At 37.4% G+C, this 25,813-nt stretch overlaps 1 protein-coding gene across 1 annotated transcript in view; it reads right to left on the reverse strand.

Moving 5' to 3' along the window:
* The window catches only part of LOC134496275 (coiled-coil domain-containing protein 7-like), a 66,619-nt gene that overhangs the window by 25,398 nt on the left and 15,408 nt on the right, over positions 1-25,813 (reverse strand). The window contains exons 5-9 of the mRNA XM_063302012.1: positions 17,006-17,081; positions 11,653-11,683; positions 9,845-9,934; positions 4,445-4,545; positions 487-565 (exon numbers count right to left, since the gene is read on the reverse strand). Coding sequence (XP_063158082.1) covers positions 487-565; positions 4,445-4,545; positions 9,845-9,934; positions 11,653-11,683; positions 17,006-17,081 — 377 coding nt within the window. The remainder of the gene's footprint in view (positions 1-486; positions 566-4,444; positions 4,546-9,844; positions 9,935-11,652; positions 11,684-17,005; positions 17,082-25,813) is intronic.

Here is a 25,813-nt window from a genome sequence, read left to right on the forward strand (position 1 = left end):
TTTAAACTTATATTTAGATATTTCATTTATATTCAGATTGTAAATTTAAAGATTTGTCTTGCCCCTCCCTATTATAAAGATATAGAAAAATTCACTCAGTTTTCCTAATACAGTACATCCCAGTGAATATAATTTAGTTGGAGTGGTTACCAACCAGTTATTGCTTTCTGAATTTTTAAAATCATATTTATCTGAAATAAATATAAAATCAGAAACATTTGACTGAATAAGCCCTCCTTCTGTGCTTCCAGCAATATAGTAATTAACCCATCTTTCTAAAACAATTTCTACCTGGGTGTTGCATCCTGTGTCCATCTTTCTTATCCTGAACTCATTACGTTTTTTCTTAAAGGGCTTTAAAAACAATCTTCTAATTAACAGAAATAGAACAAAGTAATATAAAACTTAACACCATACTTTTATACAGATTTTAAATGAAATAGTGTATCTCCAAACAAAACATTTATTCACATATTTCTCCTTTACCTGAGCTTTAGTTAAATCTTCTTTCATTTTCATATGGTCTCTCTCCTTTACCGAAACAGATGTTTCTGGTTTCTCTGCCCTGTCGTAAGAAAATATACCACAAATTAAGATTAGACCATAATGGCATAGAAACTAGAGTACTTAAAGCTCAGAAGGAAATCACAGCTCACACAGTCATTTCTCAATTTTCCTAGCATAAAAATACAAAAAGGTCTACAAATTATGCTAACCTATAATTGGTTTATATGGTTTGAACTTAGCTTGTCATTTGAACCCAGTCATTATAATTTGTAAACCATGGTTTATGGCTCTGCACAAACAAAACCCAATCTGTTTGTATTTTTTCTTCAAGCTAAAAGCAAGTTGTATATAGTATTTTGAAGAATATGTTCAGTAATACATTTTTAAAATGTAGTTCAGTATAGCTAATGCAAAACAGTCAAAACATAAAATGCTGCTTGTTAACATATTTAAATCACTCAGAAATAAACAAGTGTATTTATACCAATCGAAGCAAGAGACTCCCCAAGATACACAAGCTGGGCATACCACTTCGGCCCATTGTATCATTAGCAGGGACTCCCACATATAACATAGCTAAAGAGCTTACAAAGAAACTCTAGACACCTCACAAAGCACAGTGAACATTCGATCAACTCCCCACTACAGTGCCTCCAGAAAATCAAAAACATAAAAATAGAAGAAGATGAGATGGTATCATTTGATGTTACAGCTCTCTTCACATCCATAGACCTGGCACTAGCAAAAGAATCTATGGCTGCAGTTCTGCGCAACACACCTGACCTCACGAAATAAACCAAAATAGGAATACCCAGGATAATGGACCTCATCATCCTCTGCCTTACAACCTACTTTCAGTCTGATGGAGAAATATACCAACAGATCAAAGGAACACCCATGGGATCACTGATTTCAGGACTTATAGCAGAGATCGTAATGCAGTGTCTGGAAAGGACAGCACTCCCACACATAGAACCCAAAGTACGGATCCGGTATATAGATGACACTTTTGTCATAATACAAAAGAAACAACTGGAAGAAACCCACAAAACCATCAATAACATCTTTAATGGAATAAAATTCACAAGGGAGGAAGAAAACAACAACTCACTACCATTCCTGGACATCCTCATCAGTAGAGGAAATGATGGTAAGTTAGAAACCCAAGTCTACAGGAAAGCTACCCACACCAACCAAGTGCTCCATTACCAAAGTAACAATCCAACCTCCCACAAGAGAAGCTGTGTAAGAACATTATTCAGACGAGCACTTACACACTGCAGCAATGCAGAACACCAGAAAAAATAAAAAGAACATCTGCACAGCATCTTCCAACAAAATGGATACCTGCTCAACTCTATCAAAAAGTGCCTCAGCACCCAACCCACTACAACCCAACCAATGGAAACTATGAAAAGGATAACACTGCCATACATCAGAAACATCTCAGAAACCACCAACAGACTGTTACAACCACATGGCATCACTGTAGCACATAAACCAACTAAAACTCTTCAAAACATATTGAGCAACCCAAAACACCCAATAGCCCAAGAAGAAAAAATAGGAGTTATTTACAACATACAATGCAAAGACTGTAACAGCCACCATGTAGGACAGACAGGCAGAAGACTAGCAGAGCACATCCACGAACACCAACTAGCAGTCAGAAGGCACAATGAGAACTCATTAATCTCACAACACATGGACAGACTCAACCATAGTTTCAACTGGGAAACGGTGAGCATCCTAAACCAAGCCAAATCCAAAAATGCCAGAGAATTCCTGGAAGCCTGGCACTCAGACAAAGCAGCCATCAACAGACACATAGAGGGAAACAACATTTACATACCCTTCAAAAGAGACAATAGAAAAGCCAAAAGACCAGTACACTCCCTGGCCAGCAATCAACACCCAGATATGCAAAAATTAACACCAGATTAACCAACAAACAGCACAATATACCCTAATCAAGGAACTATTAACTCAGGCAATCAACCAAGCAGCAAACAACAGCCCAATCAGAGAACTCCCAAGGAGAGAACAACACCCCCACCAACACAAGCAGGGCAAGCCACGGTATACAAACTGAGAGCAAGGCCCACTCCCTCTTTGCACTGAAGATGTTGCCTAGTCTGGCAATGAAAAGTCTGCAAGAAAACAACAAGGCTCAGAGAGCACCAAGGACTCCAAAGTGTATTTGTGTGTACATGTATTTACATAGAGAGAGAGACAGAAAGAGAAAGCTACATACATACAAAACATTTACAATAGTAGAAGCCTAAGTAGAACTTAGCAATTGTCATCCAAACAAGTATTTTCTGGAAATATTCTGAAATGTCTAATTTTATGCAAGGACTCTCAAAGGCTCAGTGCCACATGCTTATAACTCTAAGTAGAGACTTATACATAGTTCTGTGCTCAGAATAGACTCGCTAAATTAAGCAACCTCCTCCAAATGTATGGAAATACTACTTTAGATTAAGAAACCATTTTGCTTTTCCATAAGATGAGTTGTGTTACAACACAAAAGAGAAGATGTGACCTTATTTACTTTTTACACCTTTCAGTGCTTTTTAATGATACTGGACATAGTATCAAGTCCTTACAGCAGCTCAAACCAGTAAAGCAAGATTCTCATAGATTCTGAGTAGGCATGTTCATTGCAAAAAAAAAAGGGAGAGTCACAGAATTTTAGACCTGAATACATGTACCTTAGCCCTAGTTTATCGATGAGTATATTAAGGTAGGATCCTCTTTCTGAGTCTTGTTTTAATGAGGAAGATGCTAATCACTATTTGATAGAACAAAAATGTCAATTTTTTCTTGTTCTGCAATATTTTGGAAGAATTCCATTACACACAAGTATCCTCTTAAATTTGTGAATTAAAATTAAGGAAACTGTGAAACAGTAGTCCCACTGTATACCCAGAACCAGGGGGCGCTTGGGAGAAATAAATATTCAGATCCCTGAGATTGTACTATGGCCCTACAAAATTCGATCTTGTACACAGAGCTTCATCTATGTGGATAAAAGTTACAGATAAAAGCATTAGTAGTATGCAGACATCTGGCCTGAATCTGCTACCAGTCGATGAAAGCCAATGAAGTGAAGCTCAATCCCTATAAGACAGAGGCATTCCTTCAGAGAAAGTATTTTTTTCTTCTTGATTTTTTTAAAGTAAGATAGCATACTCTAAAAAACCAGGTTCAGAGATTGAGAGCACTCTTGGATTTAGCTCTAGTACTTGCAGCATAATAGGTTTTGGTAGCACAGGGTGCCTTTTCAAAATTTTTCACTGGGAGTATCTACTTTTAGTTTTTCTGAACAGGGTAAGTAATCTATGCTCTGACAATACCCTAGCTGAACCACTGCATTATGTATGGGGACACCCTTTGGACAGTTCAAAAGCTGCAGTTAATTCAAAATATACAGCAGCCAGAATTTTAAATGGGCTGAGTTATTGACAGAATCTCATTCCAGTTTTAGTGAAGTTTTACTAGTTATTGATTCATTTACAAGACCAATAGAAAGTGTTGGTTTTCACTGTTAACATTTTTGTGTTTTCTCATCCTAATGCCTAAAGACCACCATCTTTGGCATCAACCTAAGAGGTTTATGATCTTCCACTAAAACCCTTCTCAAAAGTGCTTTCAACCATCCGAATTTCAGTGGACAGCAACATAAGGCCTAAGGTAAGTTCCCTTGATACTCTTAATTATAACTTTTATAATATTAACAATGGCACACAGTATTCACATAACTTCAATAAAATAACAAATAAGAATTATATCATCTCAAGTGAAGTAGTAAAGATATAATCATTATTTTAAATCAGGAAAAATACAATTTTCAGTAGTGTTCTGAACTTTTTAACACATTTTAGCACATTTGTTTTAAAATTAACTAGCCTATATATTCATTTTTTTTCCTTACACTTTGGCCTTTTCTGAAGGAACTTGTGGTTTCTCTTCAATTTTCGCTTTCTCCAGTTTTGGTAACATTCTTTTCCTTGCACCTGATAACCCTTTTTCTTGCTGTCAATAAACATTCAAGAAAGTTAAGCAACAGTTTTGTATTATACAGATTCTTATACAGTCCTGTATTTGGTAGTACACATGTGAGATGGTAGTATAATTGTTCTAAATAAGTCTGTCTAAATGAGAAGAACTCACCTTTCCACTTAATATCACCAGGGAGGTTACTTAAATTATGTAACAAGTTCCAATTATAATTCACAATTCTTGGAAACAGAAGGGCAGGTCAAATTTGGCCTGACAGGCAGATACCCAACTTCACTCATTGTGGACTCCAGGGAAAGATACAGGGCAGGACCCTCTTGGTGAACTCCCATTGGCCACGAAGGGTCACTGAAAGGGCTACTGCCACAAGACTGTCTAGTATTGCTATTGCTGAAGGTTTATCCTCAAGCTGAACACTCAGACATGGCTCTCCCACTTGTTGAGCACTCCTGCTGGCAGCAAGTGAAGAATGACAAATAAGCTTTCATGAAGAGTTAATGTGAAGTTGCCCAAATTTGAAATAAATTTTTAAATAAATTGTTATCTCCCAGGAAACCCCTAGTGACCTCCACGGAACCCTGGTTGAGAAATCTTGTTCTAGAGGGAATACCTAGTCTTGCTTCCAGTTGTTAAATTAACAACTGGCTAACACAAATGGAGAGGAGAGGAGGAGTGGGAAACAGGAAAGAAAGGCAAGAAAAGCCAGAAACATATCCATGGTTAATTGTATAATGCTCTTTTTTCCCCAATATAGGCCATTTATCACAGCAACCAAAGCAATTTCAGTTCTTATAACTGACTGGAACCCATACTGAAATAGATCAAAATATTATCCAGAATGCTAAGTTAAAACAATACTACATAAATCAACACATAATTTAAAAATGGTACATTTTCACAAGGAATGGATTTATGTTTTATTAATTTTGTCTCCTAAAAGAGACTGGAGCAAGGAATGCTGGAATCATAGTACATAACAGACATGGAATAAAACACATCATAACTAAGATATTTCAAATTACTAAGGCTATTCCACATCAGACAAAAAACAAAACTCTAGGAAAGAGCAAATGCCTTCATTATCTCTAGTAACTGCTGCAAATTCCCAAATATAAAAATTTACAGAAATAAACAAGAAAGGACAAAGCAATTTATTAAACTATTTTTATGATGCGAAATATGTAATTTGGATTTAAAGGGATACTGAACATTTTCCTTGCTTATTTTAACAAATGAATGCAATTGTAATAATTTTCTTCCATCCTTTCTGAACAGGAAGACATAGTTGTGATCCCCTAATCCTTTTTTTAATCAGAAGTTTATGAATGTTTTCCTGAGTCCTATCTTGGAAAAATACTAAATAGAAATGTGATAATGTAAAAGAAATTAAAGATTTTCTTTACGAAGAACTGTGCTCCTTTTTTAATATTTTTGCACAAGGGCATGATCCTATGTGCTTTAAGGTTCCAAATACTGCATTTGGACATAGAAAAGTTTGGTCTGAAATTATCTTATAAAAACATAGAAAATTATAGTTATGTCATTATTTCTCATAGTATCTGTACTATATTTACAAGGAAGTTCAAAATCAATTCATATAACAATTAGGCACAATTATTTAACAACATACTGGACAAAACTAGTAATACTGGAATAGTACAGATACTCTTAGAATATTAAATCAGCAATAATTCTTCATCAAACACTCCTAATGAACTAAAACAAGGTGCCAAAACTACTTTTGTTTCTATCAGTAACATTCCACCTAGCTGCATGAGATAGCTAAGATGGTGTTTAGTCTTTTGGCTTTCCTAGACTTCCAGTGGGAATATGTCAGCTTGAACAGCTCTTTTTGAAGCAGAGCTGATGACATATGCTTTTTTTTATGGACTTAGGCTGGTTCCTGGTGTCAAAAGAATTTTCCGGATCCAAGGAGAATCCTGGAAATCATCCCCTTTGTCCTCTGGACAGCTGTTTCTTGTCGGGGGGGGGGGGAGGTTGCAAAACAGAGTTTCAGCGATCAAGCCGGAATTGGAATAGCTGGGAGGTGGGGCTGTCACCTTGTTTGAGACTGCGTCAAAAACAAAAGGACTTTAGAGCCAACCACCACATTTCTAAAGCACATTATTCTTATGCTTATTTGATACTGAAGAGAGGCTTTTTACAGTGAAGAAAAGCTGTTTCTCTTGGTGGTTGTTATTATCTCTTGGATTTCTTATTTAAGTGAATGGTGTAGAAGTTTGTGCTCTGTATACTGTATATTGTAAAAAAAAATAGAATAAGATGGAAATTAGCAGTCTGGAGTTAGAAAGAGAATTGGATAACATTGTTTTTCTGCAATATGAAGAAAATGGGTTTTTCTGTGAGTAAAGATGGAGAAGTTCTGTTCAGTCAAGCAAAAATCAGATTTGTTGATGATTCCGCTTTGATTGCTAGAGTCAAAAAGACTTAAGGAGATCTGTTGAAGGTAGAAGAAAGGAGTAAAAATGCTAGTCTACTCCTCAATGTAAGAAGATTAAGGTTATGTCAACCAGCAATGCCACTCAATGCAAATAAATGGAGAAGCTGTTGAACAAGTAACAAACTTTAGAGGAATGATGACTCTTCTTCCTAGCATTTTCCCGCAGGCGCAGGGTCCACTTTTCAGATCAATGAACGCCATTTCACACAATCAAACACAGTAATCGAGTCCAACTGGGTGATCTTCAAGTCCACATCAACTGTGTCCTGCCACCTTGGCTTTGGTCTTCCACGCAGGCATTTGCCATCAGTGTTAAAGTGGTAGGTGGTACAGGCGATGGTGCTGCTGGTAGAATGTGGCCATACCACTATAGGCATTTTCCCCACATTTTCTCTATTATTGGTGCAACATTCATCTGCTGCCAGACTGTATCGTTGCTGATGTGATCAAGAAGGGAGATGCCTAATGACCAATGGAGCATACACATCTCCATGGCATGTAGTTCAGCACTTTTAGTAGTTATAGGGATGGTGACTGTAGCCATAAAATAAAGGGATGTCTCTTACTTGTGAGAAAGACAGTAACAGGCAAAACATTTAAGTGCAGAGATTACACTGCCAACAAAGGTATGCACAGTCAAGGCAATCGTTTTGTAAAATATGGCTGTAAATGCTAAACTACAAAAAGGCTGAACCAAAAATAAATAATGCTTTTGAATTTTGAAGAAGAACAAATCACTCAACGCTAGATGAAGCAAAACCAGACTGCTCACTGGAAGCACTAACAATGAAGCTGTTAACTATTTTGGACACTGATGTGGAAGAAAGATTCATTAGAGAAGACCCTGATGCTTAGAAAAATGGAAAACAGTCTAAAATGAGCCATTTTAGATCTATCCATCACTGGCTGGATAGTCTCTCACTGATGACACAAGCAATAAGCTTACAAGAATTCAAAGAAGAAATTATTGACAGACAATCCTAGAAAAATCATGAAGAGTTGGAAGTGACTGACTGAATGACCAACAACAAACTAAAAGGTATTTAAAAATGCAGTAGTTTGCAAACTTTTTTCCCTGATGCCCTCCCTTCCCTTTTATTTTCTCTCTCTCTTTATTTACCATAAACTTGATAAATGCTGTGTGAAGATGTAAGACAATGTAAACAAATCAGTTAAAAGCCAAGGAATTGACCTGAAGTGACTCCTTCTCTGACAAGCATCACTGTCAATGGCAAGCACAGCTCTTCTACCCAAAGATGGACAGAATGAGAACCCAGAGCAAGCAGAGAAGGATTAGAACCAATGAGAGCCTGGGAAACAGCTGCCTGGACTTTGAAGACATAATAGGTGTGAAATATCTGCCTGGCAAGCCCCTTAACTGCACAGCATGATCAAGGAAGCAACATTAATAGACTTTCTTTAATCAGTATTAATCTCAAGAATTAGGAGTTAGAGATAGGAATCTTCCACCCCTCCTTTATTAGGGAGTTAAAGCAAGATCTTTTTGAAGCCTTTTGAATCTCTTTTTCTTGGAATGTTTCCATGATATGTTAAAAATCTGCTTATTAGATAGGCCTGTAATGGGATCCCTTATCTGCTGGTTGTTTGCATTGGGAAATACTGCTTTTCTTTCTCAGCTTCAGCACAATCTTTTAAACTGCCAAAGAGTCCTAATATGAATCCATTCTTTTACTGGACTTCAACTTCTTTCTTTTACTCTCCAATGTGCCATAACTTTTAGCATTTTTCAACCAATTCTCACCTCTATAGGTGGGAGTTTGACTATTAGCTCTTCTTATATCTGCATTGGGATAAACTATTTTATAGATTTTGTTACTTTATACTCTGCTACAGTTATGGTCTTATTTGCCACTCAGTATGAATCGTCCCATTCTTAAAGATTCCAGCCAGAGAATCTAATGCTACAATTATAATTTTATATTTCTAATCAGACTATCACCAAGCAAACTAGATTTAACATAAGGCATTGCATACATTGGTGGCATTTTTACCAAGGACAAATAAACCTGTAAGTGCCCATATGAAGAGAAACTAAGTATCAGTGGAAAAGATAAAGAAGAGTGATCTACTCCCCACAAAGTCTCAGGCTGACCAGGAAGTGATCTGAATATGACAAAGGACCAGTAACTAAGTCCTCAGTCTTAAATCAAGCTTCAATTGCTCCAAGGTGAAAACTAAATCCAGTATGAGTTAACTGCATCAGTCAGGATCAATATCGGTTGGGACAAGCCCATGGTTGTCATGGAGGCCAGAAATTTCTGATTTATCATCACCCTCATCTCAAGGAAACAGAGGTTGAAGCTCCTAGCACTAATAGCCTAGAGGACTCAATCACAAACTCCAAAATGAGCATAAGAAAATTAGATAGTAATGCAGGCAAGTTAGGTGGGTAATATATCAGCAGAATCCATAAGTTGTCCCTAAAGCTCAACTTAGTATAGACAATTGCCCAGAGTCATCTGAGGGCAGATTTTGGACAGAGGAATATTCCCCTCTTCATTCAGCCAAATTTCAGCAATACAAATTAGGTGTGCTCATTCCTCCAGGAACAAATAATAAAGGAGAACAATCTTAATACAAACAGACATGGAATTTGAGAACAATATCCTTATCCCACAATATAGTGTCAACAGCCCCAGAAAAAGGCTAATAGATTAGAAGGGATTAGCACCAAATTGTTTGTTTGCCTTAATCAGCTCCATAGTACAATCCTTATTTTATGCACTTTCTCAGAAATAAGACTCATTGTGTTAAATGTTTTTTGCTTTAAATGTATTTATAGTATCTGAAGCTTCAATTCTATTCATAAAATTGAATTCTATTCATAGATACCTCTGAAACTTTCCTTTTTTGAAGTTCATCCTCCATTATTTCTTTTTCTCCTGCTAGCTTTTGAAATTCTTGCTGAATTTTCTGTAATTTCTAACATAAAGAAAACTGAAAGTCAGGAAAGGCTAGACACCTCCAAACATTTGGGACATCAAAAGGAAACTTGTCCCTCCTTTGGAGAGAACAGAGAGCGTTTACTGTATAAAAGCTGGATGGAATAAAGAGGATTTTAAAGATCCATCTTGTCAATGGAGACTAGGATCATTTCATCACCCTACATTTTGCCAGGCCAGCTTAATAGTATGGTTTAGTTAGCAATGTGAGTGTGTTCATGTGCAGGTGAGTATGTGCATGTGTATTATGCTCAAACAGTTCCATTCTAGAAAAGAAAAGTTAACATAATACAAGCAGTGCCTTGCTGGATTGGATTCCCAGCCCATCTAGTTTAGCAATCTGTTCTCACAGTGGCCAACCAACTGGGGGAATTCACTGGGCAGATGGACTTCAAAGGCAGTCACACTGCCATCAGGGCTAATAGCCATTGATCCCTATGACTTCTATGAATAGGTCCAACCTTTTTTTGAAGCCAGCCAAGCTGGTAGCCAGTATCACATCTTGTTATAAAAGTTGATTTGACTTAAACTGAATGATTTCAACCTTGGTGGGTACATTATGTCCAAATTGTGATACCATGATCAAATGTATTATTTATGATAAAATATTTAGAGAATTAATGAAGGATTAAGGATGGAGATTAGAGATTATGAATGTAAGAGATCATTTTTGGTAGTGTCAACAGTGGATCTTTGGAAAAAGTGGACGTGGAAGGAAAGAAGCCAAAGAAACCAAAGTGCAAGTAGAATTGCAGAAAGATAACATTAAAAATACTTAATCACTTAATCTTAATTGCTTAATCACACCCAAAAATGAACAGATATAAGGAAAGAACTTCTGGAAATTGCTTGCAGCAGCATGAAAACAATTATATAAGAAAATGTTACAAATATATGTGGAGTAAGGGGTAGTATAAAAATGTTAGTTAGTTGCTGAATGTGGTACGTTTGATATACATTAGAAGTAAAGCATGCATTAAGAATAAATAGAACACTCTGTGAATGGTTCAACATTGAGCAGGGAGTAGGACAAGAATATGTAATACCCGTTTGTTGGTTGTATACAATCAAAACTTTGGTTGCATGTATATGGAATAATATTATTTTCTGTACACCCACTCTTCATTCAGCTATCACATTCCATTCCAAAGACTTGATCATTACGCGAAATGGTTGTTAAGTGAACACTGACTGAGAGACACGCTGTGAAAATCACTGGTTCCTGCTATCTCATTCAGATAAAGTTCTCTCGTACAGTGTCCTGTGCCTATCTGTTTTTCCCCTCTTTTCTTGCCTCCTCGTAGGGCGGAGAGATTGCTTAAACAAGCTATCTCTTCCTGAGCTGCTTTTCTCCACAGTGCAGTGATTCCCTAAAAAGTGCTAACTACAGGTTAACAAGCTCAGCTGCCACTTTAATTAGTTGATTAGAACTCTAGGCCCAGCTGCACTGTTGCCTGAAACTGACCAGGCCTTAATCAGTTTCACATTGAAGGCTTTTGTTGTCAGGCACATGAAATTTAGTCATAAATGTGTGCATTGGTCAGAAAATGATTTTTTTGTTACTCTTTATTACTGTTGTATTTGCAAATGGTCACTAACCAAGATAGTCACTAAATGAGGAATGAGTGCATCACTATATTCTGTATCAAATGATTGCTTTAAGAATTGAAAGAAGAGTAAACATTATACCATACTTACACCTTCCAGCACATCCTGTTCATTTATAACTCTGAAAAATATGAATATTTTTTCTTGATTTATTTTCTTTTTAAGTCTTCAGTAAGTTCTAGATAGTGAACTAACATTCATTTATTTAGAGAATTTATACCCTGCCTTCCTGTTAGTACAACATTCAAATTGACTTACAATAAGAGCATACAATTTAAAATTAATTCAATTAAAATCAAAATTAAAAATAGTCATTTAAATAATTAACAGTTAAAAGCTTGGAAAAATACAGTTTATCATCTTCCTAAATTTTGGGAAAGTGGGAACCAAATGAACCTCCTTGGGGAGCACATTCCACAGTCTGGGAATGTGAGAACCAAATAGGAGGCGGCCTTCTTCCAGGTCCCCTGTAGTTGAGCTACTGGCAATAGGGGCATCCTCAGAAGGACCTCTCCAACTAACCAGATTTATTAGGCATAGAGGGAGAGCAGTCCTGCAGATAATCAGAACCAAAGCCTTTTGAGGCTTGAAAGGTCAAAACCAGCATCTTAAATTGTGGCCAGTAGGCAACTGGTAACCAAACAGATCTTTTAGTGCAGTCATAATATAAATGTTGTGTCATGTAGCAGTCAGCAGCCTGGCTGCTGCATTTTCTACCTATTGCAATTTATGGACACATTTCAAGGTTAGATCTATTTTATGTAAAGTGCACTAAAGAATAGACAGGCTAAAACCAAAGCATGATTGTCACTAAACAGTCACTAAGTTCAGTAAAAATTGAAATGTAAATTGGACAGTGGCAGCTAGAAGTTAAAGAGCACTCCCAATTTTTAAATATGATCTTCCTGGGTAAGTGTAATCCTATCCAGAATAGGTTTCAGTTCAGCCCAAGTCAAGTTTTTCCTTACTAGCAGCACCTCCATCACGTCTGAATTTAAGTTCACTTTGTTCTTCCTCTTCCAGTCCATTAACAAGAGAAGCAGCATTCAAAGGTACTGATTGCTGCCTTGGAGTTAGAAGGAAGGCAGAGCTGGATCTCATACTGATGACATCCACTCCAAATGATTTCCCCAGCAATTTAATGTAGGAATTAAACATTTCTGTCAACATCCTGGTAAATCAAGATGCCAACTGAGCTCTGCAACAGGGAAGAGGACAATTGCGAGTGATTCAATGGCCCACACCATCTCCATATTCTAGATCAACCAGGATTCCAGAAAAGATTATACAGTCCTAAGAAAGGGGGACATGTGAGAAAGAAACTAAAAATAACCCCACCTTGATTTTGTTTGGTAGAAGATGGGGCAAACATCTTTCAGGTTTTCAAGATTCTGTTATTTTACCCTATAATAATAAAGAGCATTCCCAGAATCCCTGCTATATCTGTTTCTTAACATTGTCTTCCTTAAAGGTTGACACCAGGTCAGCACTCTTATCAAGGGAAACGTATCTTTTACCAGTTGCAGAACTTGTACATTAAAAGGTCCATCATCACTATCAGTTAAACTTCCTAGATTTGACTGCAACCTGAAAGCTTGTGAAAGCTATACAGTAGTTGTAAGAGATTAAGATAAATGATAGGAAAAAATTCAGCATTCTGCAAACTGTTTAGAATTTTGCTGAACTTTAGCAACAAGTCAGTCCAAGATCTTGTTTCCTTAACTGGTAAAGCCCTGATAATGGTGAATTCCCACATATTAACAACATGCTAACAGATACCTTAAAAGAATCACAGAAAAAAGGCTGAGATATGTTAACTGTTCTATTTGCAGTGGCATCTGGAAGGGAAGAGGGAGATAAAAATTTTCCTGCTATCATGGTTGCCAATGCTTATGCTTTGTTTAGAGCTTAAGAGAAATGTTTAGTCTCTTAAAATGATTTAATACATTCAGTTATTCTTAATTAACTAATGATATATTGGAAAACTAAAACCTCCATGTAAAGCTCTTGTTTATTCATATGTATTTATTCTTTTATCCCTTTCACCTGCTTCTTTTTCTTGTTTCTACAGGTGTTTCATACGCTATAATCACTAGTTTATTTTGTTATTGTTATGGTTATTTGATATATCATACCAATAAAAAAAATAACATTAAAAAATAGGTATGCTCTCATGATCAAATCCCCATCCTTTTCTAACATGCAGCAAAGTTGTATACAAGTACAAAAGGGGCAGGGCTTTAACTGTGATGCTGCATCTTGCAGACAACCGTGTGTGCGCATGTGTGTGTGTCACAGGCAGCAATCGTTTCTCAGAAAGTCCTGTGGATTGGCCTCAAGCCAACTCTGAGAAAAGGATAGAACTAAGATGCTGGAGAGAAAAGCCAAGGGAGATGAGCAAGGAAGATGTTTTCTTTGCCAAAAGTGTTTATTGGGTTTTTGCTCAAGAAGTCCAGGTCTGGAAACACAGCCAGTAATGGAGAACTGCCGAATCTGTTTAAGGAATTCCAATAATATCTGTCTTAGTGAAGTGTACCAACTAGTTATAAAGTGGACTCACCAAGGAAAGTCCAAAGCAAAGCTTCCTTGCTTCTGAACAAGGTGCTGTAAGGTCTGCAAACAATGGATAAGCCCAGCTAGAGGCTGTTCTCCAGCAATGCTTGAAGTTCTAATTTAGTAGAAGCTCCATGTTTTAACATGGAACTTGCATTTCCTAGCTTGTAAATATCTCATTCTGGAACCTGCATTAAATACAAGGACAACTTAAATATGAAGTGAGGCTCATGGGACTGAACGGAGCAGGCAACAGGCTCCTACCCATTGAAGGATATGAGTTACACAACTTTTCAGACAGCATTGGGAAACTATGTCGCTGGATTAGGGCCATGAACCTAATTACTTCATTTTCTATAGTTTCATAAAGTGACTATAAATGAAGGAATCTAGGTTCAGCATGTGCATCTACAGTGGTGTTTAAAAGTTTGCAAATCCTTTTGAATTTTCAATATTTTTGCATAAATATGACATAAAACATCATCTGTTCTCCAAACAAGTCCTTAAATTAGATCAAGAGAACTCAATTACACAAATGAGTCAAAAACGTTATACTTGTTCATTGATTTGAGGAAAATGATCCAAAGCTACATATCTGCATGCGGCAAAAGTATGTGAACCTCAGTTCATTTGTTGATGGTCACCAGGCAGGAAAAGGTTACAAAACTATTTCCAAAGAATTTGGACTCCACCAGTCCACTGTCAGGCAGATTGTGTATGAATTGGAGGAAATTCAACACCACTGTTACTCTCCCCAGGAGTGGTCAGCCAACCAAGATCACACCAAAAGTAGGTGTGTAATACTCCGGGAGGTCTCAAAGAACCCCAGTCATGTTCACTGATTCAATGTAGTTTATATATCGTGACGTTTCACATGCCATGGCGCTGACGCGCGTTTCTGTTTGGGAGAGAACTGCTGTGAGACCTTGTACCAAGCTCTGTATGTGAAATCAGTACAAAGGAATGTGTTTGGGTTATGTTCTCTGTTCAAGGCCTTTTCCCGCAGACCATCAGAGACCGTTAGGAGCACCTGGGATTGTGAACTTGAGAAGGTTCTATGGGGGAGGGATTTCATTTGCACCAAGGGTTTTTAGTTTGAATTTGGCGCACTTTCATCATTCTCAGCTTTCTTTGTGATCCTGCTTACTGTTCTTTAATAAATCAGATATCCTTGAATCTTGCCTGTGAGTCTGATACTGTTTTAGAATAGGCAATCATTACAACCCCAGGGTAACACCTAAGGAACTAAAGGCCCCCCTTGCATTGGCAAATGTCAGTGTTCATGGGACCACCATCAAGACATCAGTGGTGTGTGTGGCAGGGTTGCAAGGAGAAAGCCACTACTCGCCAAAAAGAACACAGAGTTTGTGAAAGACCACGTGATTAAGCCAGAAGACTACTGGAAGAATGTTCTCTGGACAGATGAGACCAAAATAGAACTTTTTGGCTTGAATGAAAAACATTATGTTTGGTGAAAGGCAAACCCTGCATTCCAGCATAAGAATCTTACCCATCTGTGAAGCATGGTGGTGGCAGTATCATGGTTTGGGCCTGCTTCTCTGCCTCTGGACCAGGACAACTTGCCATTATTGATGGAAGTATGAATCCTGAATTGCACCAACAGATTCTACAGGAAAATGTCATGGTATCTGTCCGTGAACCGAAGCTCGAGAGAAAGTGGGCCATACAGCAAGACATACATCATATGACCAAAGCAGGCCCGTAACTAGGGTCTGTGTCACCCAGGGCAAACATGGATTCCATGCCCATTTCGCCCCCCCCAGCGCTCATTTTGGCACCTCCCCCAGTGCCCAGTGTGGCGCCCGGGGCACACGCCCCACTTGCCCACCACCAGTTGCGGCCCTGGACCAAAGAATGGTTCAAACAGAAGAAAGTGAGGATTAGGAATGGCCAAGTCAAAGTCCTGACCTTAATCCTATAGAAATGTTGGGGAAGGACATAAAGTGGGCAGTTCATGCAAGGAAACCCACCAACATCCCTGAGTTGAAGCTGTTCTATAAGGAGGAATGGGCTAAAATTCCTCCAAGACAATGTGCAGAACTGATCAACGATTGTTGGAAGTGTTTAGTTGCAGTTATTGCTGCTCAAGGGGGACATACCAGTTACTGAAAGCAAAGGTTCATATACTTTTGCCACAGACAAATATATAGCTTTACATATTATTTTGAATTATTTAAAATTCAAAAAGCTTCACAAATGTTTAAGCACCACTGTAGATCACACACCAACTCCTTTATGATAAATAAGAGCTCAATAAAACCTTCCCATATTTTCTTCCCCAGCTCTACCCCACCAGCAATAAAATGAGTTCTGCATCTGAGAAAGTTATCATTTATTTCAGATTATTCTGAATCAGGACACTTTGGAGAAATGAATAAACTGCCTGAAGCAAAGTGGTATCTTCTGAAGCAATTAAAATATAATTGTGTCTTCAAGAAACATAATGTGCTTGATATTTTCCTCTGAGATTTCAGAAAAGAGGAGATGACAAGGTGTAAATTTGTTATTTGCAGGTCTATCTTGTAATGTGTTTCTTTCTATTTTAAATCACAATGCTTTAGTGAGGGACATAAGAGTTTGCCAGGTGAGTTAGGGTAAACTGAGCAGAAAACAATGATATTCACTATAACTTACAGTATATATTTTTTAATTATAAATAACACAATATATATTATATAATTATTTCATAATTATAAATATAATTATTCACTGTAACTTCCTTACGTCTGCCCACGACTTTGTGAAATTCTGCAGGTTTCTTTCCTAGGAACCTCTTAATTATTTGTCTGATGTCATATAAACTACCCTCAAATCCACAGGATAAAATGAAACTTTCCCTTCCCCATCTACATCATTATGTATGATTTACCTGTGTAACTTATTTGTTTGTCTTTCAAATACTTTCATTATTTCTATCATGCGATTGTTCATCATTTCAATTGTTTCTGAACAATAATAAAAAAATAGTTATTAGGTTGATATCCAACATTTTAATCTAGAAATAGATGTCAAACAATTGTGCAGGATTGTGTAAAAATGCTGCTGCTGCTGCTACTATCACTATCAGTTGACATTATTACTATTCCAAAGTTATATAACACAAGCTAGAGGTAATTAAGTGCCAAGTCGATTAAGAAATGATTGTCATACAGGTAGTCCTTGAGTTATGATGGCAATTGGGACTGGAATCTCCATCGCTAAGCACTGTGGTTGTAAAGCACAATGTCACATGACCACATCACTCGGCAATGGCAATCCGTGTAGTCCCCATCACCATCGTTAAGCAAGGACTGTGGGTTGTTAAGCACGCACCTCCTCACAACTTCCTGCCAGCTTCCAACAACCAAAGTCAGTGGGGAAGCTGGCAGGAAGCTGCAAATCCCAGGCAGCTCATAAGCCGGCCAGCAGGCAGGCAAGTGGCTGCTACTAGGTGGGAGAGGGAGCAAAGGGGTGAGTGGGTGGCTAGGGAGGTATGGCGCAAGCACGGCGGGGCTTCAGGTGGCTGCTGCCAGTGGGAAAGGGTGTGCTAGGTTGAACAAGTAGTGAGGGACGTGCAGCACAAGCAGTGGGGCATGGGGTGGCTGCTGCCTGATGGGGAAGGTTGCATGGGTGGCCAGGTAGGGTGCACAAGTGGCTGGCAAGGCATGACGCAATGCTCAGGGAGGGTGTGCATGTAGCCAGTGAGATGTGGCGTGAGTGCAGAGGGGCTGGGGGAGGGTTCACGGGGGGGGAGACCTACCCAAACAATTTGCAGCTTTCCTTGACAGCTTCCCCATTGACTCTGCTTGTGGGAAGCTGGCAGGGAAGGTCACAAATTGCGATTATGTGACTGCAGGACATTGCAACCATCATAAGCGTGAGCCAGCTGCCAAGCACCCAGATCGCAATCACATGATTGGAGGGGTGCTGGGATGGCCGGAACTTTGTGGACTGGTCCTAGCCACCACTGATCCAGTGCCTTCATAATTTCTAACGGTCCCTGAACAAGTGGTGGTTAATCAAAGACTACCTGTAATTGAAAAGTACAGCTTGTAAAAGAAACATTTTCTGTTTGATTACAGTGAAGTATTTATTGAGCTGATTATGAACAGGATCACCCTTGTTATTACCACCATATCTACCCTCTAAAATAACCACACAGCTCATGAAGTACATGAGAAATAGGGAGACTCCAGCTCTTCTCCAGCATATCCTCCACTGCTACGTTTGTCATCTTCCTACTTTCGTTAAATTATTTCAAACTTCTGGCTGACATGGCAGCATACTGAATTTATGACTCAGATCACTCCTGAGCTAAGTACTCTCTCTCTCTGACTGCTTGATTGAACAGAAAACCTGTTCTGTCTAAACTACTGGACATTTATTTGATTTATAATGAGCAAAAAAAGAAGACAGAGAAAACAAAATACTTTCCTCTTGCTTGAGGGAGAAGTGTATTGATTTGACAGCAGAGCAGCTAATAGTTCTGGCTGAGTCTAGCCCAAATTGAAATGAAAAATAAAACTAAATTGAACTTCTCACTACTTTAAAAGCTTTTTCACCTGATATCTAAACTTTTATAATATGAACTTTGAGTATTTGAATCAAATATTTGATATCTTAAGATCGACAACTGAAATTATGTATCATATGGGTTTATATTCCATTCAGCACAAAACTTAGTCTCAACATTGTGAGATTCTACAGATAATACTATATTCTGCATTTGTCAGGACAATTTGGAGTTCTTAAATGGAAAGTAAAGAAAATAATGATTTTTCTGCCTCCACAGACAGTTCAGTAAGACTTGGCTGCCAAGATTTCCGGTAGGGAAATGGCGGACTGAGCAGCTCTGCCTGCAGGCTTAGCAGGTGGAGCTGAGAACACAACAATTTTTGGGGGGCTCAGACAGGTTTTCCTGAAGCCCAGGAACTTTCTCCAGGTAAAGGAAAACACCTGGAATAACCCCATCTGTCCTCCAGACGGCTGCTTGCAGCCAGGAGATCGCAAACAGCGTTTTGCATTTGACTGGTAAAAGCCAGCTGGGAGGCAGGGACTTCAATCACTTTCCAAACTGCACAGTAGCCTTAAAGGGACACTAAGACCAGCAATCCATTTCTAAATCATTATATTTATGTTTTTTTTAAGTATGCATAACCTAAGAGAGGCTTTCTACAGTGAGGAGAAGCTGGTTCTCTTGGTGCTTATTATTTTTGGGATTACTTTTTTTAAAAAATCTTTTTTAAGTTTTGGACTTCATTTTCCTTCCAAATATAAAGGAGGATTGAGAGTAAACAATTGTCTTCCTGTTATTATTTTTGTACTAAATTTGAAGATATTAGCATTTTCCTACACAATGAATCGGCTGATTTGAACCTTCAGCTTTCTGTTTCTATTTTCCCTCGGGAACTGTTTGCCTATCTCACTCTCGCTTGTGCAAATATATTCCTGAACTTTTCCATATCTATCTTAACTTTTGCTGGTTAAGCTCCTAGGGGAGGTTATAATCTACTGCGTGAGACATGGAAGAGTTTAAACAGATTTTTTCTGACTTCCACCAAGATTTTAAACAGATTTCTTCTGACTTCTACCAAGCTTTTATGCAAGATATTCAGGACATCATGGAAAATATGAGGTCCAAAATGTGCCATCAGGTTGGGGATGTGGTGGATGAAACTGAGGAATTCAACAGTGATAGAAATGTTTCTTCTAAGAGTGAGGGCGGGATTTCTATTGAGGTTCTGGATGAAGATCAGATAGTGGAATTGGAGGAATTCAACAGACAGAGATATCTGCAAGCAATAAGTGAAATTGAAATCATTATGTGTGTGAGTTTTTTTGAAGTGAAGAAAAGTGAGCAGCTAATGGAGTGCACCCCTTTTTCTATGTGAATGATTTTTCCTTTTCAGATGATAAGTGCATTTTGTTTGTAGACCAGTAGTTGATGGATAATACAAATCTTATTTCTTATGCCTTTGCCTTTTTGGACATATCAGCACAGCATGACCTCAGACTTTTGATCACAACGTTAGGCCCTGGTGCTATATGATAATTCAATAATCTGGTGAACATCCATATCTTCCTTTGATGAGGACAAGAGGCTCCCAGCTGTCAGCTACTGACAGTACAAAAGAAGAGATGAGCCTCAGTAGAGACCATCCTAGAAAGGTTGCTGTAACTAGCCAGAATAATCTGGGAAAACAGGCAGCGTTGACTTTCAGGGTTTAGTGACCGTGGTTGAGACAGAAGTTTTCCTGGTATCTTGCTGGCAACCATGGCTGGCATCTTCAGAGGACTGGGCACAAAGAAAGAATAAGTCATGACCAGCCCACACCAAACTGCATAAATTAGAAACCAGTTTGGGTAAACACCAGTCAAAAGTCTGATCACCTGGCTATCAAGACAGGAGCTCAGTCAGTCCAAGTTCAATTGTCTGTGGTCTGCATAGCAGACCACCTTGCCTCTGAAGATGTCAGCCACAGCTGCTGATGAAACGTCAGGAAATCTGGTGTCTAGATCACAGTCACTAAACCCTGGAGTTCATCGCTGCCCCAAGAGATACCAGTCAAGAAAGTCTATACCAGTATAAATCTGGGAAATATCTGTAGCTTTGGTGAGGACAAGGGGCTCTCGGCTACCAAAGAAATATGAAAGTCCTGTATTTTCACTGTTCTGTTGCAAGTTACATGTCTTGTTTTATTGAGTTGTCTAGAATACCTCTGTCTAAATCATGCTTTGCAGTTAAAGTTATTCTTTTGCTATGCTTTGCTTAATAAACCCTTTCAGCTTTTACCTCATTTGTACTTCTCACTCCACAAACCTCCTACCCATATTTTAATGTGGTAATATATGTTGCAAACTTATAAATCAAAGTTTAATTTGATAAATATGACAACTTTTTAATTCTTTCCAACAACAGTATTTTTTCCACATCAGAGTTGTTCTCTGGTAATTTGTTACAGATAATTTTCTAATATCTTGATTTTTAGTTTAATTGATTAATAAATGTAATACAGGTACTATAATTTTACCAAATCATGTCTCACTAATAATATTAATTACCACAAGAATTTAATTTTTTTCTAAAAGGCATTTAAACTTGCCTTTATTAAAGGATCTGCTTTTTATAAAAACAGATGCAACAAGAATTTGAAGAATTTGTTTTATAAATCAACACTTTGACAAAGTATTAGCTGTCTCACACGTCTTCGAGGCATACATACATGTTTCGGTATTTAACTCCTGATAAGTTGTCAAAATTGTGTAATGGTGTAACTAACATCTGTTGGAAATGTTTACAGGGTGAAGGAACTTTTTATCATCTTTGGTGGACTTGTGAGAAGGCTAAAAAATTCTGGGATCAAATACGTATACTATTCAAAAGATTCTTAAAGTAAATATATAAAGAAAACCAGAACTTTTTCTTTTGGGATTGATTGAAAATGAACTAGAGAAACAACGTGGAGTGTTGCTGTTATACACGATCATGGCTGCAAGACTGTTAAACATACAACAATGGAAAGATCCACAAATACCTACGGTTGAAGACTGGATTGTTAAACTAATGGACTTGGCTCAAATGGCTAAATTAACAGCCTTTAAAAGAGATCAGTCTGTTTCTGCATTTATATCAATTTGGCAACCACTTTTCGACTACTTGCTTGTAACAGAAAAAAATGATGTTCTCATTTTGGGTTTTAGGGATTAAATGGTTTGTTCTAATAGAAATAATGTTAAGATAGGTTAATTAATTGTAAGAGATTAGATTTGTAAACTTATCTATATCTGTATCGGAGAAAATTGGAAGTCACTTTCCTTTTTTGTTTTCTTTCCACTGACACTTCTATAGTACGTTTTTTTCTTTAGTTCTGTTTTCTATCTGTTCTATATTCTCTTGTGTTTGTATCTTAACTATAACTTGAAAATAATCAAGTTTTATTTAAAAAAGGCATACATACATGTTGATTATTGCTTATGCTTTTTGGAAAAATAAAAAAGTTAAGTATGGGAAAGAGTTAAGGAACGTTTCAAGTATCTATGTCAAACAAACTATACCAGAATTTTTTTTTTTAATTTATATATATATATATATATATATATATATATAAAAATGATAAATTAATGATAAGTTCCCTTTATTATTTGAAACAATATTCACTAAATTGCATAAAGCAAAAATAGTGGTAGGAAGGTAAAAGACCTGGTATATTAATAACCTCTGAGTTAAAGTCACTGCAGCCATGTAATATTTTATTTACTCTTATGTATGCCTAAGGTAAAATACAGGTAGTTCTCATTTAGCAACCTTAACTGGGACTGGCAACTTGGTCATTAAGCAAAGCGGTCATTAAGTGAAAGTGCGACTGTGCTTACGATCTTACTTCAGATTTCCTTTGCTTTACAGACCTGCAAAGGTCATAAATGCGAAGACTGGTTGAAAGTTACTTTGTCACCACCACTGTAACTGCAAACAGTCACTGTACGAGGCAGTTGCTAAGTAAGGACTACCTGTATATAATAGTTCTGACTCAATAAATTAATTTTATATTTTTGTTCTGTATTACACAATACTGAGTCAAATGTAACCAGGAAGAAATTAATCTATTTTACATAATACAGCTCTTACTAAGATTACATAAAATAAAGCTTTTTATTTAGCTGCACTTTTATCTCTCTCCAAAATAGAATAGGTGTTATTAAATCTATGAAAAGAAAAAAAAAGCTTCTAGTACAAATGGTTAATCTTAGAGTGCTTTAAGACTATATAGCTGTGATTTTAAAGATCTGTATCGATTTGTGCAATCTACCATTCAATTTCCTTGCTAAATGTTGACACAAAAAAATTTACACTCACCCTAGCACATGGAATATATAAAAGATTTCCTTCCATTATCCATCCAGCACAAAAAGGGTTTGTAAAAGGTTGCCAATTGTCTGATAACATTAGATTATTAATTAATATTTTATATATTCAGAACAACTGATATCAGTGGTAGTGGTTTGAATGGATATAGAAAAGGGATTTGACATTGTGCAGTGGAAATTTTTGAAACATCTTGCCTAAATATGTGTAAGGACTAAAGCTAGTAAGGCAAGAACACCCAGTTCTCTTAACAAAAGGAAAAGACCTAACATTTAAATCCTGATGCATACACTTATAGAAACCAGATGGAGATGGAGATGGCAATAGAGAATGTAGGCTCCAGGATTTAAATTTTGGATCTTTTACTTCTGTCTTGGAACTTATAGATGTCTTCTTAGAATCATCTCTGAACTTTGAGGAATCTTGGAGGATGGGCATGCTGCCAGAGGATTGGAGAAGAGCAAACACTGTTTCTGTCCTCCAGCAGGGCGGAAAAACATGAGTAACTAAAGACCAATCAGCTTGACATTGATACCGAGCAAAAGGTTGCAACAGATTATTAAGCAGTTGGTTTGTGAGCATTTAAAAAAGAATGCATTGCTTGGCAGAAGCCAACATAATTTATCAAGAACAAGTCATGCTTTCTTCTCCTTTATTGATAAAGTGACCATGTGATAGCCATAGTGTATACCTTGACTTCAGTTATGCATTTGACAAAGTCTCCATCAGGCTGTACCAGAAAAAATGAGAAAATATGGGCTGAACTATGCTACCATTAGATGGATTTAGAATTGGTTGAACAATTATACCTAACCCTATCAATGCCTCTATATCAAACTGCAAGGAAATGTTGAGTAGCACACCACAGGGCTCCACTCTAGACCCTGGGTTGCTCAACTTATTTATAAATGATTTTGATGAGAGTTTAGAAAATATGCTTATCAAATTTGCAGGCAACACAAAGCAGGGGGGAACAGCAAACATTTCAGAGTACAGTATCAACACAAAATTCTTGACAAGCTGGAACAATGGACAGAAGCAAGGAAGATGAATTTCAGCAGGGACAAAGGAAAAGTTCTTCTTGGGCCAGGAAAAATTGGATGGGGAATTGCATACTGGGCAGCAGTATACTGTATGCAAAAAGGATCTAAATGTCTTGGTAGATCACAAGCTGAACATGACCCAATAGTACGATACAGTTGCAAAAACAGCAAATGTAATTCAATAGCAGTACAATGTGAAGATCAAGGAAGTAACTGTTTTGCTCAAGTTTGCACTGGTCAGACAGAACCTAGAATATTGTATCCAGTTCTGAGCACCACATTTTAGAAACAACAGTGACACACTGGAACATATCCAGAGGAAAGCAAAAAAGATGGTAGGAGCCCAGAAGGAACAACTTATGAGGAATGATTTGAGGCACTGAGTGTGTTTAGCTTGGAGAAGAAAAGATTGCAGGGGACATGAAAGCTGTATTCAGGTATCTAAAAAACTGTCATGCAGATGACGGGGTAGAATTGTTCAGTACTGTTCTATTATTCCAGAAGACAAAACAAGAAATAACGGGTTTAAATTACAAGGAAACAAGTTTTGATTGGCTATCAAGAAAACCTTCCTAGTCTGAAGAGTGTTGAACAAGGAAACAGACTGCCTTGGTGGTGTGTTCTCCTTTGTTGGAACTATTTAAGCAGAGGCTGGATGTCCATCTGTCAGGGATGCCGTATATCGAACAGATGGTTGGCTACATGATCTTCAAGGTCTTTTCCAACCTTTACATTCTATGATTCTATTGACAAGTTATTCAGAATTTTTTCAATGGGAAAGATAACCCCCTAGATTACTTTATCTAATTTTCAACTATCATACAATTGTAGGAGTTTCAACTTTCCAGATTGTCAGCTTTTATCAATTGGCATACATTTCACCTTCAATTTCTCAATGGAATGCAAGTAATCAATTAAAAAAAATGCAGAATTCAAAAGTTACTATGTAACCTCTCTGACCTCTCAGCCGGGCTTGATTCCATTTTCACCTATAGCTCTATTGTATTTCCTGCATTAAATGAGGAAAGGCCCATTTGAAAGATGCTGGGAAGTATAATTTCTACCCTTATTCATCTAGAGCTTTTAAAAAATAGTAAGGATGTTTCTTTTTAATCTTAAGATAAAACTAATTCAACAAAATATTCTTGTTCATGTTTACTGAATCCTAGATAATGTTTTAAAAGTAGTCTGTCAACTTCATGTTGGAAGTATAAAATGGGTGAGTGGACACTTGTTCATATGGTGTGGGCTTGTCCCACTATTGAACCATTTCAGTTTAATATCCGTAAGTTTGTAAATATGGCACTACAACAATCAAAATGGTTGAAAAATATGAAAGTATTTCTGAATTATATATCAAAAACCTGGAGCTTACCACTATATGAAATGTTATGTATTTGCCATGCATGGGGGAGAGCAAAAAAATTACAGTATTCTTCAATTTTGGAAAGATATGAAACCACAATTTACAATCTTAGGCCACTTCCAGAGTACTATGTATTCTTACCATAAAACAGAGAGACGCTGGAAGCATATTGCTTATATTCCCCCAAAAATGATTGATATAGGAGATGGAGCCAGTCAAAAAACATTTTAGGCAAATTAACGGGGCTACTCTCCATTTCTCTACTGACCCTTCCAACAGAGTCTTCATTGCTTCAGCTTATCTTTCTCCATTTCAGACAAGTGAGTACACTTTCAAATGAAGCATCTGGCTACAGTCATCCATTAGTTTTATTTTCTACAGTAAGAGCACTACAGGGCTATGTGGAATAGATAGTTAAGTAAATAA

This window comes from Candoia aspera, chromosome 4 (assembly GCF_035149785.1).
Source record: "Candoia aspera isolate rCanAsp1 chromosome 4, rCanAsp1.hap2, whole genome shotgun sequence".
NCBI lineage: Eukaryota > Metazoa > Chordata > Lepidosauria > Squamata > Boidae > Candoia > Candoia aspera.